Source organism: Pecten maximus, chromosome 5 (genome assembly GCF_902652985.1).
Source record: "Pecten maximus chromosome 5, xPecMax1.1, whole genome shotgun sequence".
In the NCBI taxonomy this organism is placed as follows: domain Eukaryota; kingdom Metazoa; phylum Mollusca; class Bivalvia; order Pectinida; family Pectinidae; genus Pecten; species Pecten maximus.
This window is the reverse complement of record NC_047019.1, coordinates 38,013,207-38,031,065: the sequence shown is the minus strand read 5'-3', so window position 1 is coordinate 38,031,065 and position 17,859 is coordinate 38,013,207. Positions and strand designations below refer to the sequence as shown.

Sequence of the window (17,859 nt, the reverse complement as noted above, 5' to 3'; positions counted from 1 at the left end):
TTATTATTACCCAGGGTATACTGTTTTTTATTATTACCAAGGGTATACTGTTTTTTATTATTACCCAGGGTAAACTGTTTTTTATTATTACCCAAGGTAAACTGTTTTTTATTATTACCCTGGGTATACTGTTTTTTTATTATTACCCAGGGTCTACTGTTTTTTATTATTACCCTGGGTATACTGTTTTTATTATTACCCAGGGTAAACTGTTTTTATTATTACCCAGGGTATACTGTTTTTTATTATTACCCAGGGTATACTGTTGTTTATTATTACCCGAGGGTATAACTGTTTTTATTATTACCAGGGTAATACCTGTTTTTTATTATTACCACTGTGTATAACTGTTTTTTATTATTACCCAGGGTATACTGTTTTTTATTATTACCCAGGGTATACTGTTTTTTATTATTACCCAGGGTATACTGTTTTTATTATTACCCAGGGTATACTGTTTTTATTATTACCCAGGGTATACTGTTTTTTATTATTACCCTGGGTATACTGTTTTTTATTATTACCCAGGGTATACTGTTTTTTATTATTACCCTGGGTATACTGTTTTTTATTATTACCCAGGGTATACTGTTTTTTTTATTATTACCCTGGGTATACTGTTTTTTATTATTACCCAGGGTATACTGTTTTTATTATTATTACCCTGGGTATACTGTTTTTTTATTATTACCCTGGGTATACTGTTTTTTATTATTACCCAGGGTCTACTGTTTTTTATTATTACCCAGGGTAAACTGTTGTTTATTATTACCCAGGGTAAACTGTTTTTTATTATTACCTCGGGTAAACTGTTTTTTATTATTACCAAGGGTATACTGTTTTTTATTATTACCCAGGGTATACTGTTTTTATTATTACCCTGGGTATACTGTTTTTTATTATTACCCAGGGTATACTGTTGTTTATTATTACCCAGGGTAAACTGTTTTTTATTATTACCCAGGGTAAACTGTTTTTTATTATTACCCAGGGTATACTGTTTTTATTATTACCAAGGGTATACTGTTTTTTATTATTACCAAGGGTATACTGTTTTTTATTATTACCCAGGGTCTACTGTTTTTTATTATTACCCAGGGTAAACTGTTTTTTATTATTACCAAGGGTATACTGTTTTTTATTATTACCCAGGGTATACTTTTTTTTATTATTACCCCAGTCCTACTGTTTTTTATTATTACCCTGGGTATACTGTTTTTTATTATTACCCTGGGTAAACTGTTTTTTATTATTATCCTGGGTATACTGTTTTTTATTATTACCCAGGGTATACTGTTTTTTTATTATTACCCAGGGTAAACTGTTTTTTATTATTACCCAGGGTATACTGTTTTTTATTATTACCCAGGGTATACTGTTTTTTATTATTACCCAGGGTATACTGTTTTTTATTATTACCCTGGGTATACTGTTTTTTATTATAACCCAGGGTAAACTGTTTTTATTATTACCCGGGGTAAACTGTTTTTTATTATTACCCAGGGTATACTGTTTTTTATTATTACCCAGGGTAAACTGTTTTTTATTATTACCCAGGGTCTACTGTTTTTTATTATTACCTCGGGTATACTGTTTTTTATTATTACCCTGGGTATACTCTTTTTATTATTACCCAGGGTATACTGTTTTTTATTATTACCTCGGGTATACTGTTTTTTATTATTACTCAGGGTAAACTGTTTTTTATTATTACCCAGGGTAAACTGTTTTTTATTATTACCCTGGGTATACTGTTTTTTATTATTACCCTGGGTATACTGTTTTTTATTATTACCCTGGGTAAACTGTTTTTTATTATTATCCTGGGTATACTGTTTTTTATTATTACCCAGGGTATACTGTTTTTTTATTATTACCCAGGGTAAACTGTTTTTTATTATTACCCAGGGTATACTGTTTTTTATTATTACCCAGGGTATACTGTTTTTTATTATTACCCAGGGTATACTGTTTTTTATTATTACCCTGGGTATACTGTTTTTTATTATAACCCAGGGTAAACTGTTTTCATTATTACCCGGGGTAAACTGTTTTTTATTATTACCCAGGGTATACTGTTTTTTATTATTACCCAGGGTAAACTGTTTTTTATTATTACCCAGGGTCTACTGTTTTTTATTATTACCTCGGGTATACTGTTTTTTATTATTACCCTGGGTATACTCTTTTTATTATTACCCAGGGTATACTGTTTTTTATTATTACCTCGGGTATACTGTTTTTTATTATTACTCAGGGTAAACTGTTTTTTATTATTACCCAGGGTAAACTGTTTTTTATTATTACCCTGGGTATACTGTTTTTTATTATTACCCTGGGTATACTGTTTTTTATTATTACCCAGGGTATACTGTTTTTTATTATTACCTCGGGTATACTGTTTTTTATTATTACTCAGGGTAAACTGTTTTTTATTATTACCCAGGGTAAACTGTTTTTTATTATTACCCTGGGTATACTGTTTTTTATTATTACCCTGGGTATACTGTTTTTTATTATTACCCTGGGTAAACTGTTTTTTATTATTATCCTGGGTATACTGTTTTTTATTATTACCCAGGGTATACTGTTTTTTATTATTACCCAGGGTAAACTGTTTTTTATTATTACCCAGGGTATACTGTTTTTTATTATTACCCAGGGTATACTGTTTTTTATTATTACCCAGGGTATACTGTTTTTTATTATTACCCTGGGTATACTGTTTTTTATTATAACCCAGGGTAAACTGTTTTCATTATTACCCGGGGTAAACTGTTTTTTATTATTACCCAGGGTATACTGTTTTTTATTATTACCCAGGGTAAACTGTTTTTTATTATTACCCAGGGTCTACTGTTTTTTATTATTACCTCGGGTATACTGTTTTTTATTATTACCCTGGGTATACTCTTTTTATTATTACCCAGGGTATACTGTTTTTTATTATTACCTCGGGTATACTGTTTTTTATTATTACTCAGGGTAAACTGTTTTTTATTATTACCCAGGGTAAACTGTTTTTTATTATTACCCTGGGTATACTGTTTTTTATTATTACCCTGGGTATACTGTTTTTTATTATTACCCAGGGTATACTGTTTTTTATTATTACCCAGGGTATACTGTTTTTTATTATTACCCTGGGTATACTGTTTTTTATTATTACCCAGGGTATACTGTTTTTTATTATTACCCTGGGTATACTGTTTTTCATTATTACCCTGGGTATACTGTTTTTTATTATTACCCAGGGTATACTGTTTTTTATTATTACCCAGGGTATACTGTTTTTTATTATTACCCAGGGTATACTGTTTTTTATTATTACCCTGGGTATACTGTTTTTTATTATTACCCAGGGTATACTGTTTTTTATCATTACCCAGGGTATACTGTTTTTTATTATTACCCTGGGTATACTGTTTTTCATTATTACCCTGGGTATACTGTTTTTTATTATTACCCAGGGTATACTGTTTTTTATTATTACCCAGGGTATACTGTTTTTTATTACTACCCAGGGTATACTGTTTTTTATTATTACCCTGGGTATACTGTTTTTTATTATTACCCTGGGTATACTGTTTTTCATTATTACCCTGGGTATACTGTTTTTTATTATTACCCAGGGTATACTGTTTTTTATTATTACCCAGGGTATACTGTTTTTTATGATTACCCTGGGTATACTGTTTTTTTTATTATTACCCAGGGTATACTGTTTTTTATTATTACCCAGGGTAAGCTGTTTTTATTATTACCCAGCTGGGTATACTGTTTTTATTATTACCCTGGGTATACTGTTTTTTATTATTACCCAGGGTATACTGTTTTTTATTATTACCCAGGGTAAACTGTTTTTTATTATTACCTCGGTGATACTGTTTTTATTATTACCCAGGGTATACTGTTTTTATTATTACCCAGGGTATACTGTTTTTTTATTATTACCCAGGGTAAACTGTTTTTATTATTACCCAGGGTATACTGTTTTTATTATTACCCAGGGTATACTGTTTTTATTATTACCCAGGGTATACTGTTTTTATTATTACCCACGGTATACTGTTTTTATTATTACCCAGGGTATACTGTTTTTATTATTACCCAGGGTATACTGTTTTTATTATTACCCAAGGTATACTGTTTTTATTATTACCCAAGGTATACTGTTTTTATTATTACCCTGGGTATACTGTTTTTTATTATTACCCAAGGTATACTGTTTTTATTATTACCCTGGGTATACTGTTTTTATTATAATACCTGGTATACTGAAAATTTAATATTGACTTTGTAGTGAAAAATAATATTTATAGCATGCCATCTACCCACTCTTAAGGAAAAACGAATCCTATTTTCATGCAAGACAGAATGTAACACTAACTGGTATTTAAAATCATGACTTTCAACACATTAGATTTTCAATGTAAGTAAATCCAACCCATGACTACCAACACATTAGATTTTGCAGCACTTGGGGTCTTTGGTACATAGGTTTTATATTAATTAAATCTGTGAATCAAACATCAATTGTTTTACACAATAGGAAGACAAATCCTAATACCAATCTGTTATAGCATATGGTCCAGTGTAGAAATATAATCACATCCCTCCTACCGAGCTCTCTAATCTTATTGTAAACTTGCAGACCAAGAACAAACTCCACAAGCCATTTTCACTTTCTTTTCCCCAGCAACTTAGCTGTGTGAGGGGAATGGGAGACACTGGCCTCAAGCCTGATGTGTCGTTTGTTTATGTAGTGACAGCACAAACTCTCACAACACTGGAATTAGTTAATATGACCATGTTTGTGTCTAAACAGTTATTTGATAAACCTGTTTCTGATTCTAACTTTCCACTCCGCAGTATTCTGTATATAGGTATTATATAGAGAGTGTTTCCGCTGTCTTTCCTTAAGGTTGTGATAAAGTCCTTTGACTTTTTGCCCACCCTATAATTAAATTCTTGCACTGTCCACCCCTAGGACTTGTAGCCGGTCAGTATACCTAGAATTCCTTTACTGCCTGAAAGGTGTGGCATGAAATCCCAATCCATTATAAAGGCCTTGGCATCCATTGCTCAAAAAACGATCCTCAGTAAACAGCAACCCATAAATTTCCTCTTAATTAAAAATTCTCCACCTTTCCTACGGATCCTGTCCGTTCCATAGAGATTAGGTTTTATCCTTCAGGATACAAGACAATATTAACCAAACCCATAATTACTTTTTTAATTAAATCATGAATTTGATATCCTGTCAAATCCATCAATAAAACTAGAGAGATTATCATGTTACCATGTTTCCCCCAAGGGGGGATAACTCTTCTGTAAGATACCAGATTAATGACACCGATAAGACAATCATTTGATAACTGTATCCTTGGTGATGGGACTTTTAAATTGTGTAAATGAATGTTAGCAGAGATCTAGGATTCCGGTAGATACACAATATAAAAGCTATGTAAATAAGTTTTATTAATATGCTGTCATAATTATAGAGCAAACAAGCAACTCATAATTTTTTATTTACTTATTGGACATTAAACAGTACAAAACCAAAACCTTATTTACTTAAAAAATATAATAATTGTTAACTTCAAAAGGATGGAGTTATTTTTATAAATGATATAATGTATGAATAGTGATGTATCAGAGCTTGGTAATACAAGGCCAGTTGTTTCTAATTTTTCTGTTTCTGATACTGTTGTGGTGCAGTTATATCACAAAGGGGGACAGGACACCAGGAGCCAGTGTCTCTATAAGTCATTGTCTGTAAGATTTCTCTGATCATCTCAATGTGATTTTAAATCACCTGCCTTCCTAATGGGTGGTACAACCATTACTGCTTACACAGAAAATACATGTTTAACCATTGTTAGACAGAAACATAGTCCCAGTACCAGTAACAGTCCCAGTATCAGTAACGTAGTCCCAGTATCAGTAACATAGTCCCAGTACTAGTAACATAGTCCCAGTATCAGTAACATGGTCCCAGTACCAGTAACATAGTCCCAGTACCAGTAACATAGTCCCAGTACCAGTAACAGTCCCAGTACCAGTAACACAGTCCCAGTATCAGTAACATAGTCCCAGTACCAGTAACAGTCCCAGTATCAGTAGCATAGTCCCAGTACCAGTAACATGGTCCCAGTACCAGTAACATAGTCCCAGTACCAGTAACATAGTCCCAGTACCAGTAACACAGTCCCAGTACCAGTAAACATAGTCCCAGTAACCAGTAACATAGTCCCAGTACCAGTAACATAGTCCCAGTACCAGTAACATAGTACCAGTACCAGTAACATAGTCCCAGTACCAGTAACATAGTCCCAGTACCAGTAACATAGTCCCAGTATCAGTAAACATAGTCCCAGTACCAGTAACATAGTCCCAGTACCAGTAACATAGTCCCAGTACCAGTAACATAGTCCCAGTATCAGTAACACAGTCCAGTACCAGTAACAGTCCCAGTATCAGTAACATAGTCCCAGTACCAGTAACATAGTCCCAGTACCAGTAACATGGTCCCAGTACCAGTAACATAGTCCCAGTACCAGTAACATGGTCCCAGTACCAGTAACATAGTCCCAGTACCAGTAACATAGTCCCAGTACCAGTAACATAGTCCCAGTACCAGTAACATAGTCCCAGTACCAGTAACATAGTCCCAGTACCAGTAACATAGTCCCAGTACCAGTAACATAGTCCCAGTATCAGTAACATAGTCCCAGTATCAGTAACATAGTCCCAGTACCAGTAACATAGTCCCAGTACCAGTAACATAGTCCCAGTACCAGTAACATAGTCCCAGTACCAGTAACATAGTCCCAGTACCAGTAACATAGTCCCAGTACCAGTAACATAGTCCCAGTACCAGTAACATGGTCCCCAGTACCAGTAACATAGTCCCAGTACCAGTAACATAGTCCCAGTACCAGTAACATAGTCCCAGTATCAGTAACATAGTCCCAGTATCAGTAACATAGTCCCAGTACCAGTAACATAGTCCCAGTAACAGTCCCAGTACCAGTAACATGGTCCCAGTACCAGTAACATAGTCCCAGTACCAGTAACAGTCCCAGTACCAGTAACATGTCCCAGTATCCAGTAACATAGTCCCAGTATCAGTAACATAGTCCCAGTACCAGTAACATAGTCCCAGTACCAGTAACATAGTCCCAGTACCAGTAACATAGTCCCAGTACCAGTAACATAGTCCCAGTACCAGTAACATAGTCCCAGTACCAGTAACATAGTCCCAGTACCAGTAACACAGTCCTAGTATCAGTAACATAGTCCCAGTACCAGTAACATAGTCCCAGTACCAGTAACATAGTCCCAGTACCAGTAACATAGTCCCAGTACCAGTAACATAGTCCCAGTACCAGTAACATAGTCCCAGTACCAGTAACATAGTCCCAGTACCAGTAACATAGTCCCAGTACCAGTAACATAGTCCCAGTACCAGTAACATAGTCCCAGTACCAGTAACATAGTCCCAGTACCAGTAACATAGTCCCAGTACCAGTAACATAGTCCCAGTACCAGTAACATAGTCCCAGTACCAGTAACAGTCCCAGTATCAGTAACATAGTCCCAGTACCAGTAACATAGTCCCAGTACCAGTAACATAGTCCCAGTACCAGTAACATAGTCCCTTACCAGAAACCCATTCCCAGTACCAGTAACAGCCCCCAGTAACCAGTAACATAGTCCCAGTACCAGTAACATAGTCCCAGTACCAGAAACCCTAGTCCCAGTACAGAAACATAGTCCCCAGAACCAAAACATAGTCCCAGTACATTACAATCCAGTCCATACCCAGTCTAAACATAGTCCCAGTACCAGTAACAGTCCCAGTATCAGTAACATAGTCCCAGTACCAGTAACATAGTCCCAGTACCAGTAACATAGTCCCAGTATCAGTAACATAGTCCCAGTACCAGTAACATAGTCCCAGTACCATACATTTCCCATACATAGTCCCAGTACCAGAAACATAGTCCAACCATAACAGTCCCAGTACCATAACATAGTCCCATACCAGTAACATCCAGTACCAGAAACATAGTCCCGTACCAGAAACCATAGTCCCAGTACCAGTAACATGTCCCCAGAAACCAGTAACATATCCCAGTACCAGTAACATAGTCCCAGTACCAGTAACATAGTCCCAGTACCAGTAACATAGTCCCCAGTACCAGTAACATAGTCCAGTACCAGTAACATAGTCCCAGTACCAGTAACATAGTCCCAGTACCAGTAACATAGTCCCAGTACCAGTAACATAGTCCCAGTATCAGTAACATAGTCCCAGTACCAGTAAACAGTCCCAGTACCAGTAACATAGTCCTAGTACCAGTAACATAGTACCAGTACCAGTACATAGTCCCAGTACCAGTAACATAGTCCCAGTACCAGTAACATAGTCCCAGTACCAGTAACATAGTCCCAGTACCAGTAACATAGTCCCAGTACCAGTAACATAGTCCAGTACCAGTAACATAGTCCCAGTACCAGTAACATAGTCCCAGTACCAGTAACATAGTCCCAGTACCAGTAACATAGTCCCAGTACCAGTAACAGTCCCAGTACCAGTAACATAGTCCCAGTACCAGTAACATAGTCCCAGTACCAGTAACATAGTCCCAGTATCAGTAACATAGTCCCAGTACCAGTAACATAGTCCCAGTACCAGTAACATAGTCCCAGTACCAGTAACATAGTCCCAGTACCAGTAACATGTCCCAGTATCCAGTAACATAGTCCCAGTACCAGTAACATAGTCCTAGTACCAGTAACATAGTCCCAGTATCAGTAACATAGTCCCAGTACCAGTAACAAGTCCCCAGTACCAGTAACATAGTCCCAAGTACCAGTAACATGTCCCAGTACCAGTACCATAGTCCCAGTACCAGTAACATAGTCCCAGTACCAGTAACATAGTCCAGTACCAGTAACAGTCCCAGTACCAGTAACACAGTCCCAGTACCAGTAACACAGTCCCAGTACCAGTAACAGTCCCAGTACCAGTAACAGTCCCAGTACCAGTAACATAGTCCCAGTACCAGTAACATAGTCCCAGTACCAGTAACATAGTCCCAGTATCAGTAACATAGTCCCAGTACCAGTAAACTAGTCCCAGTACCAGTAACATAGTCCCAGTACCAGTAACATAGTCCCAGTACCGTAACATAGTCCCAGTACCAGTAACAGTCCCAGTACCAGTAAACAAGCCCCCAGTACCAGTAACATAGTCCCAGTAAAACAGTAACCCATACTGGTCCCAGTACCAGTAACTAGTCCCAGTCCCGTAACCGTCCCATCCCATAAACAGTCCCATACCAACACCCCAGAAACCAGTCTAGTCCCAGTACCAGTAACATAGTCCCAGTACCAGTAACATAGTCCCAGTACCAGTAACATAGTCCCAGTACCAGTAACATAGTCCCAGTACCAGTAACATAGTCCCAGTACCAGTAACAGTCCCAGTACCAGTAACATAGTCCCAGTACCAGTAACATAGTCCCAGTATCAGTAACATAGTCCCAGTACCAGTAACATAGTCCCAGTACCAGTAACATAGTCCCAGTACCAGTAACACAGTCCCAGTACCAGTAACATAGTCCCAGTACCAGTAACATAGTCCCAGTACCAGTAACATAGTCCCAGTACCAGTAACATAGTCCCAGTACCAGTAAACATAGTCCCAGTACCAGTAACATAGTCCCAGTACCAGTAACATAGTCCCAGTACCAGTAACATAGTCCCAGTACCAGTAACATAGTCCCAGTACCAGTAACATGGTCCCAGTACCAGTAACATAGTCCCAGTACCAGTAACATAGTCCCAGTACCAGTAACATAGTCCCAGTACCAGTAACATAGTCCCAGTCAGTAACAGTCCCAGTACCAGTAACAGTCCCAGTACCAGTAACATAGTCCCAGTATCAGTAACATAGTCCCAGTACCAGTAACATAGTCCCAGTACCAGTAACATAGTCCCAGTACCAGTAACATAGTCCCAGTACCAGTAACATAGTCCCAGTACCAGTAACATAGTCCCAGTATCAGTAACATAGTCCCAGTACCAGTAACATAGTCCCAGTACCAGTAACATAGTCCCAGTACCAGTAACATAGTCCCAGTACCAGTAACAGTCCCAGTACCAGTAACATAGTCCCAGTATCAGTAACATAGTCCCAGTACCAGTAACAGTCCCAGTACCAGTAACATAGTCCCAGTATCAGTAACATAGTCCCAGTACCAGTAACATAGTCCCAGTACCAGTAACATGGTCCCAGTACCAGTAACATAGTCCTAGTACCAGTAACATAGTCCCAGTAACAGTAACATAGTCCCAGTACCAGTGACATGGTCCCAGTACCAGTAACATAGTCCCAGTACCAGTAACATAGTCCCAGTACCAGTAACAGTCCCAGTACCAGTAACATGGTCCCAGTATCAGTAACATAGTCCCAGTATCAGTAACATAGTCCCAGTATCAGTAACATAGTCCCAGTATCAGTAACATAGTCCCAGTACCAGTAACATAGTCCCAGTACCAGTAACATAGTCCCAGTATCAGTAACATAGTCCCAGTACCAGTACCAGTAACATAGTCCCAGTAACAGTCCCAGTACAAGTACATAGTCCCAGTACAAAAACACAGTCCCAGTACCAGTAACAGTCCCAGTACCAGTAACAGTCCCAGTACCAGTAACATAGTCCCAGTACCAGTAACATAGTCCCAGTACCAGTAACATAGTCCCAGTACCAGTAACATAGTCCCAGTATCAGTAACATAGTCCCAGTACCAGTAACATAGTCCCAGTACCAGTAACAGTCCCAGTACCAGTAACACAGTACCAGTACCAGTAACATAGTCCCAGTACCAGTAACATAGTCCCAGTACCAGTAACATAGTCCCAGTACCAGTAACATAGTCCCAGTACCAGTAACATAGTCCCAGTACCAGTAACATAGTCCCAGTATCAGTAACATAGTCCCAGTACCAGTAACATAGTCCCAGTATCAGTAACATAGTCCCAGTATCCAGTAACATAAGTCCCAGTACCAGTAACACAGTCCCAGTACCAGTAACATAGTCCCTAGTACCAGTAACATAGTCCCAGTACCAGTAACATAGCCCTAGTACCAGTAACACAGTCCCAGTACCAGTAACAGTCCCAGTACCAGTAACATAGTCCCAGTACCAGTAACATAGTCCCAGTATCAGTAACATAGTCCCAGTACCAGTAACATAGTCCCAGTATCAGTAACATAGTCCCAGTACCAGTAACATAGTCCCAGTACCAGTAACATAGTCCCAGTACCAGTAACATAGTCCCAGTACCAGTAACATAGTCCCAGTACCAGTAACATAGTCCCAGTACCAGTAACATAGTCCCAGTACCAGTAACATAGTCCCAGTACCAGTAACATAGTCCCAGTACCAGTAACATAGTCCCAGTACCAGTAACATAGTCCCAGTACCAGTAACATAGTCCCAGTACCAGTAACATAGTCCCAGTACCAGTAACATAGTCCCAGTACCAGTAACATAGTCCCAGTACCAGTAACATAGTCCCAGTACCAGTAACATAGTCCCAGTACCAGTAACATAGTCCCAGTACCAGTAACATAGTCCCAGTACCAGTAACATAGTCCCAGTACCAGTAACATAGTCCCAGTACCAGTAACATAGTCCCAGTACCAGTAACATAGTCCCAGTATCAGTAACATAGTCCCAGTACCAGTAACATAGTCCCAGTATCAGTAACATAGTCCCAGTACCAGTAACATAGTCCCAGTACCAGTAACATAGTCCCAGTACCAGTAACATAGTCCCAGTACCAGTAACATAGTCCCAGTACCAGTAACATAGTCCCAGTACCAGTAACATAGTCCCAGTATCAGTAACATAGTCCCAGTACCAGTAACATAGTCCCAGTACCAGTAACATAGTCCCAGTATCAGTAACATAGTCCCAGTACCAGTAACATAGTCCCAGTACCAGTAACATAGTCCCAGTACCAGTAACATAGTCCCAGTACCAGTAACATAGTCCCAGTACCAGTAACATAGTCCCAGTACCAGTAACATAGTCCCAGTACCAGTAACAGTCCCAGTACCAGTAACATAGTCCCAGTACCAGTAACATAGTCCCAGTACCAGTAACATAGTCCCAGTACCAGTAACATAGTCCCAGTATCAGTAACATAGTCCAGTACAGTAACATAGTCCTAGTACCAGTAACATAGTCCCAGTACCAGTAACATAGTCCCAGTACCAGTAACATAGTCCCAGTACCAGTAACGTAGTCCCAGTACCAGTAACATAGTCCCAGTACTAGTAACATTGTGAAACTCTTAATGTACCAGGATAATTTGGTACTCTTAATGTACCTGGATAATGTGGTACTCTCAATATACCTGGATACTTTGGTACTCTTAATGTACCTGGATAATGTGGTACTCTCAATATACCTGGATACTTTGGTACTCTTAATGTACCTGGATAATTTGGTGCTCTTATTATCCTGGATAATTTGGTACTCTTAATGTACTTGGATAATTTGGTACTGTCAATGCACCTGGATGATTTGGTACTCTTAATGTACCTGGATAATTTGGTACTCTCAATGTACCTGGATAATTTGGTACTGTTAATGTACCTGGATAATTTGGTACACTTAATATACCTGGATAATTTGGTACTGTCAATGCACCTGGATGATTTGGTAATGTTAATGTACCTGGATAATTTGGTACTTCCAATGTGTGGTGGGGGCCGCGTTGGCCGAGTGGTTAAGGTGTCCCGACACTTTAACACTAGCCCTCCACCTCTGGGTTGCGAGTTCGAAACCTACGTGGGGCAGTTGCCAGGTACTGACCATAGGCCGGTGGTTTTTCTCCGGGTACTCCAGCTTTCCTCCACCTCCAAAACCTGGCACGTCCTTAAATGACCCTGGCTGTTAATAGGACGTTAAACAAAAACAAACCAAAAAACTTCCAATGTGCCTTGATAATGTGGAACTCTCAATGTACCTTGATAATGTGGTACTCTCGATGTACCTGGATAATTTGGAACTCTCAATGCACCTGGATGATTTGGTACACTTAATGTACTTGGATACTTTGGTGCTCTTAATGTACCTGGATAATTTGGTACTGTCAATGCACCTGGATGATTTGGTAATATTAATGTACCTGGATAATTTGGTACTCTTAATGTACCTGGATAATTTGGTACTCTGAATGTACCTGGATAATTTGGTACTCTTAATGTACTTGGATAATTTGGCACTGTCAATGCACCTGGATGATTTGGTAATGTTAGTAATGTTAATGTACCTGGATAATTTGGTACTCTTAATGTACTTGGATAATTTGGTACTGTCAATGCACCTGGATGATTTGGTAATGTTAATGTACCTGGATAATTTGGTACTTCCAATGTGCCTTGATAATGTGGTACTCTCAATGTAGCTGGATAATTTGGAACTCTCAATGTACCTGGATAATTTGGTACTCTCAATGTACCTGGATAATTTGGTACTCTCAATGTACCTGGATAATTTGGTACTCTTAATGTACCTGGATAATTTGGTACACTTAATATACCTGGATAATTTGGTACTCTTAATGTACATGGATAATTTATTTGTACTCTCAATGTACCTGGTACTCTCAATGTATCTGGATAATGTGGTCCTGTTCAAGTCCAAGAGTTGAAAGCTGGAAGACCATGAACATCTACTATGATATATAGTAAACTTACTTGTAGAGGTAGAGATAAACAGCCATGGCAGCACTGAATAACAGTACCTGGAAAATACAAATGAGGAAAAAATATCAATAAGTGTTTGTCTATAGGTCTGGGAGATGTTAATTATAGTAGCCCTGCTGTGTGTAAAACAGTCTTCCTCTGTTTATAATGGAACTTCCCTTTCAGTCAATTTTAAACTCAATCACAACCCAGACTTTTTATTTTCTCATCCTGTGTGATTTCAAAGACGGAAATTTTCTATTTTCTGGTGTATAGTTTTTTTTTGTCCTGGTATAAAGGTCTTAAAAGGTCTTTCAACTGTCAATTATACACAAACAATTTGAAATTTTAGAGATAATCAACTCTTCTTCCTGGCTGCAGGAAATGACAGATGGGATCAGACTGTGAAGCAATGATTGGCTGGAAGGAGATGAAGGCCTGTGTTGATTGGCTAAGACAATAGGAAACTTGTGATTGCCGGAGTAATGGTGGGGAGTAATTACAGTAATAAACATTTGGATGCAGATCTCTGCTGTCATTCTACTTAACAACCAAGCACTCCTAATTACAGGGTCGCTGTTCTTCCTCCAGGCTTCACAGGAAGTAATATGGCCCCTGTCAGATACGCAAATCCACGTCCACATTTTGAAGAATTAATTAACTATCAAAGACAAATATTGCCATCAGCATTGTCATATGTCGCATCAAAAGGAATACCTGAACGTAACGTTATTGACAATATCAATTTTTTCTACATTAAAGATGTTGAAGAACAAAAGGATTAAGACTTTAAACAAAGGCACCCTACTGTGCGCTAATCAGTCTGGAATGACGTTCCAGCAGATGACTACGGAAATAAGTGTAGGCAAACTCCGGTTCTCCCCAATGTTTTACAGGTACAACATGCAACCTCTCAGTGGGAATTCCTCATTACCCATTAATGGCATCATGACACAACAAACTACTTCAAATTGGAACCCCAAGTGACCAACATACTTTTACCTCCCCACAGTGACCGACATACTTTTACCTCCCCACAGTGACCAACATACTTTTACCTCCCCACAGTGACCAACATACTTTCACCTCCCCACAGTGACTGACATACTTTTACCTCCCCACAGTGACCGACATACTTTTACCCTCACACAGTGACTGACATACTTTTACCTCCCCACAGTGACCGACATACTTTCACCTCCCCACAGTGACTGACATACTTTTACCTTCCCACAGTGACCGACATACTTTTACCTCCCTACAATGACCGACATACTTTTACCTCCCCACAGTGACCGACATACTTTTACCTCCACACAGTGACTGACATACTTTCACCTCCCTACAGTGACTGACATACTTTTACCTTCCCACAGTGACTGACATACTTTTACCTCCTCACAGTGACCGACATACTTTTATCTCCCCACAGTGACAGACATACTTTTACCTCCCCACAGTGACCAATATACTTTTACCTCCCACAGTGACCGACATACTTTTACCTCCCTACAGTGACCAACATACTTTTACCTCCCCACAGTGACCGACATACTCTTACCTCCCCACAGTGACCGACATACTTTTACCTCCCCACAGTGACCGACATACTTTTACCTCCCCACAGTGACTGACATACTTTTACCTCCCCACAGTGACCGACATACTTTTACCTCCCCACAGTGACTGACATACTTTTACCTCCTCACAGTGACTGACATACTTTTACCTCCCCACAGTGACCGACATACTTTTACCTCCCTACAGTGACTGACATACTTTTACCTCCCTACAGTGACTGACATACTTTTATCTCCCCACAGTGACTGACATACTTTTATCCTCCCCACAGTGACTGACATACTTTTACCTCCCCACAGTGACTGACATACTTTTACCTCCCCACAGTGACTGACATACTTTTACCTCCCCACAGTGACTGACATACCTTTACCTCCCCACAGTGACCAACATACTTTTACCTCCACACAGTGACTGAAGAACATTAATAGCATATATTGTTGATATTGCACAGTGATGGACAGAAGGACGAATAATTTATTCTTGATAGATTACTGATTGACAGAAAGACAAATAGCATATACTCTTTATAGACAGAGATGATGGATGGAATATGAAAGGCAAACAGCTGCATGGACATATACCATAGATAATTAGCAGACAGAAGGCAGAAGTGAAAGACAATGTGACATATGATGAAAAGCACACAGAGATGATGGATGGAATGAAAGACAAACAGATAAACAGATTTATACCTGTAATTAGCAGACAGACTTAATATACAAATATGGTGGAATTATAAACCAAAAAATCACAGACAGCTACGACTAAGTCTACATGAACATGTGCTAGCAGAAAAAAAACGGGAACAGGTCCTGACAGGCATTTAAATTCATTGTGACATGTGTGACACATTAATTATGCTACCAGGTGTTGTGTCTCCAACGGTCACACTGGCACGCACAAAACAACCTACAGTTAATTCACAGATTTCACCTGAACCCTTTATTGACAGGCCATGTTTGCGCACTTTGTGAAGGATGGGATGTTAGTCTGACCTCGGTACAACCAAACAGGTGCTTATGTATACTGATTGCAGTTCAGGTGTACAGCGGGGGTAAACAGAGTGACAGATGAAACTCAACACGACCAGACAAATAGCTACCTGTGTAAATACCACAGCCGTGGATGACTTAACACATGTAAAAGTGCATTTAAACAAGGAATGTAATTAAACGTGTGATTTGGTGAAAAGTATCAGATGTTTAATTTCGGTTAATTAAGTTTACACACTAGGTCCCAGAAATTCTATACTACAGGCTGGAGTCTGGTGGAATCATTGTCAGAGACGGAGGGTTAAGGGCCATGTTATCATCAATGATTTCTGTAAACTAAAACAAGGAAAAACCTCAAGATTTATTTTTTTTATTCCATATTTCTTTGAAATCAGTTTAGTCATCATTAGTAAGCCTTGGAATCAGGCTCTGTATATACAATGAGTTACAGTTGAGTTATCTTTTCTTTGTTGCGACATAACTTGCGTATTCACAACTTTATATATACCTAACCTTCCTGGGTCAAGGAATTTCATTTACATTTGCATGGCCCTTATATAAACCTAGCAGACATAGATGGCATTTGTTAGACTGTAAATGCCACTTTTTGCCTGGCCATTATTACATCATAATTATAACAACATCCAAGGCTGTTCCATCTTATGGACCACCTTGTCGGTAACAAATCATTTTAATTAGAATTTCAACATACACAAATGTTAATAATAAAATCGGTACAAATTTTCTAATATCAGGCCTTATTTCAGCACATGTCATTAAATTCTTACTGAAATAAAAGAGATATTCGTAGTTTTAAAAATTTGTTATGACGGTTCTATAAAACAAACAATGTCAAGAAAAAAATTGAAAAAGAACACCATATATATACATAGTAACAGAGGCTGTGATCTGCGAACATAATTATCCTCTGCTTTAATTCCTAATTTAGGCAAACCTTTTCCTGTTTCATTATACAGTTGTTAGATTTTCTAATTGATGTGTCAACTTATACAGATTATAATGAATCACCTGTACATCAAATTCATAGCACTAAAATATGCATGTATTATGTACCTATTTAGGGCACTTAATTATGCTTGCATTTTATATCTATTTATAGCACTAAAATATGCATGCATTATGTACCTATTTAGGGCACTTAATTATGCTTGCATTTTATATCTATTTATAGCACTGAAATATGCATGCATTATGTACCTATTTAGGGCACTTAATTATGCTTGCATTTTATATTTATTTATAGCACTGAAATATGCATGCATTATGTACCTATTTATAGCACTTAATTATGCTTGCATTTTATATCTATTTATAGCACTGAAATATGCATGCATTATGTACCTATTTAGGGCACTTAATTATGCTTGCATTTTATATCTATTTATAGCACTGAAATATGCATGCATTATGTACCTATTTAGGGCACTTAATTATGCATGCATTTTATATCTATTTATAGCACTGAAATATGCATGCATTATGTACCT

At 38.3% G+C, this 17,859-nt stretch overlaps 1 protein-coding gene across 3 annotated transcripts in view; it reads right to left on the bottom strand.

Moving 5' to 3' along the window:
* Nucleotides 1–17,859, bottom strand: part of LOC117327972 (transmembrane protein 135-like) — a 227,312-nt gene that overhangs the window by 80,658 nt on the left and 128,795 nt on the right. For all 3 annotated transcript variants that reach the window (XM_033885239.1, XM_033885242.1, XM_033885240.1), the window contains one exon: nucleotides 13,788–13,834. In XM_033885239.1, the coding sequence (XP_033741130.1) occupies nucleotides 13,788–13,834 (47 nt within the window). The remainder of the gene's footprint in view (nucleotides 1–13,787; nucleotides 13,835–17,859) is intronic.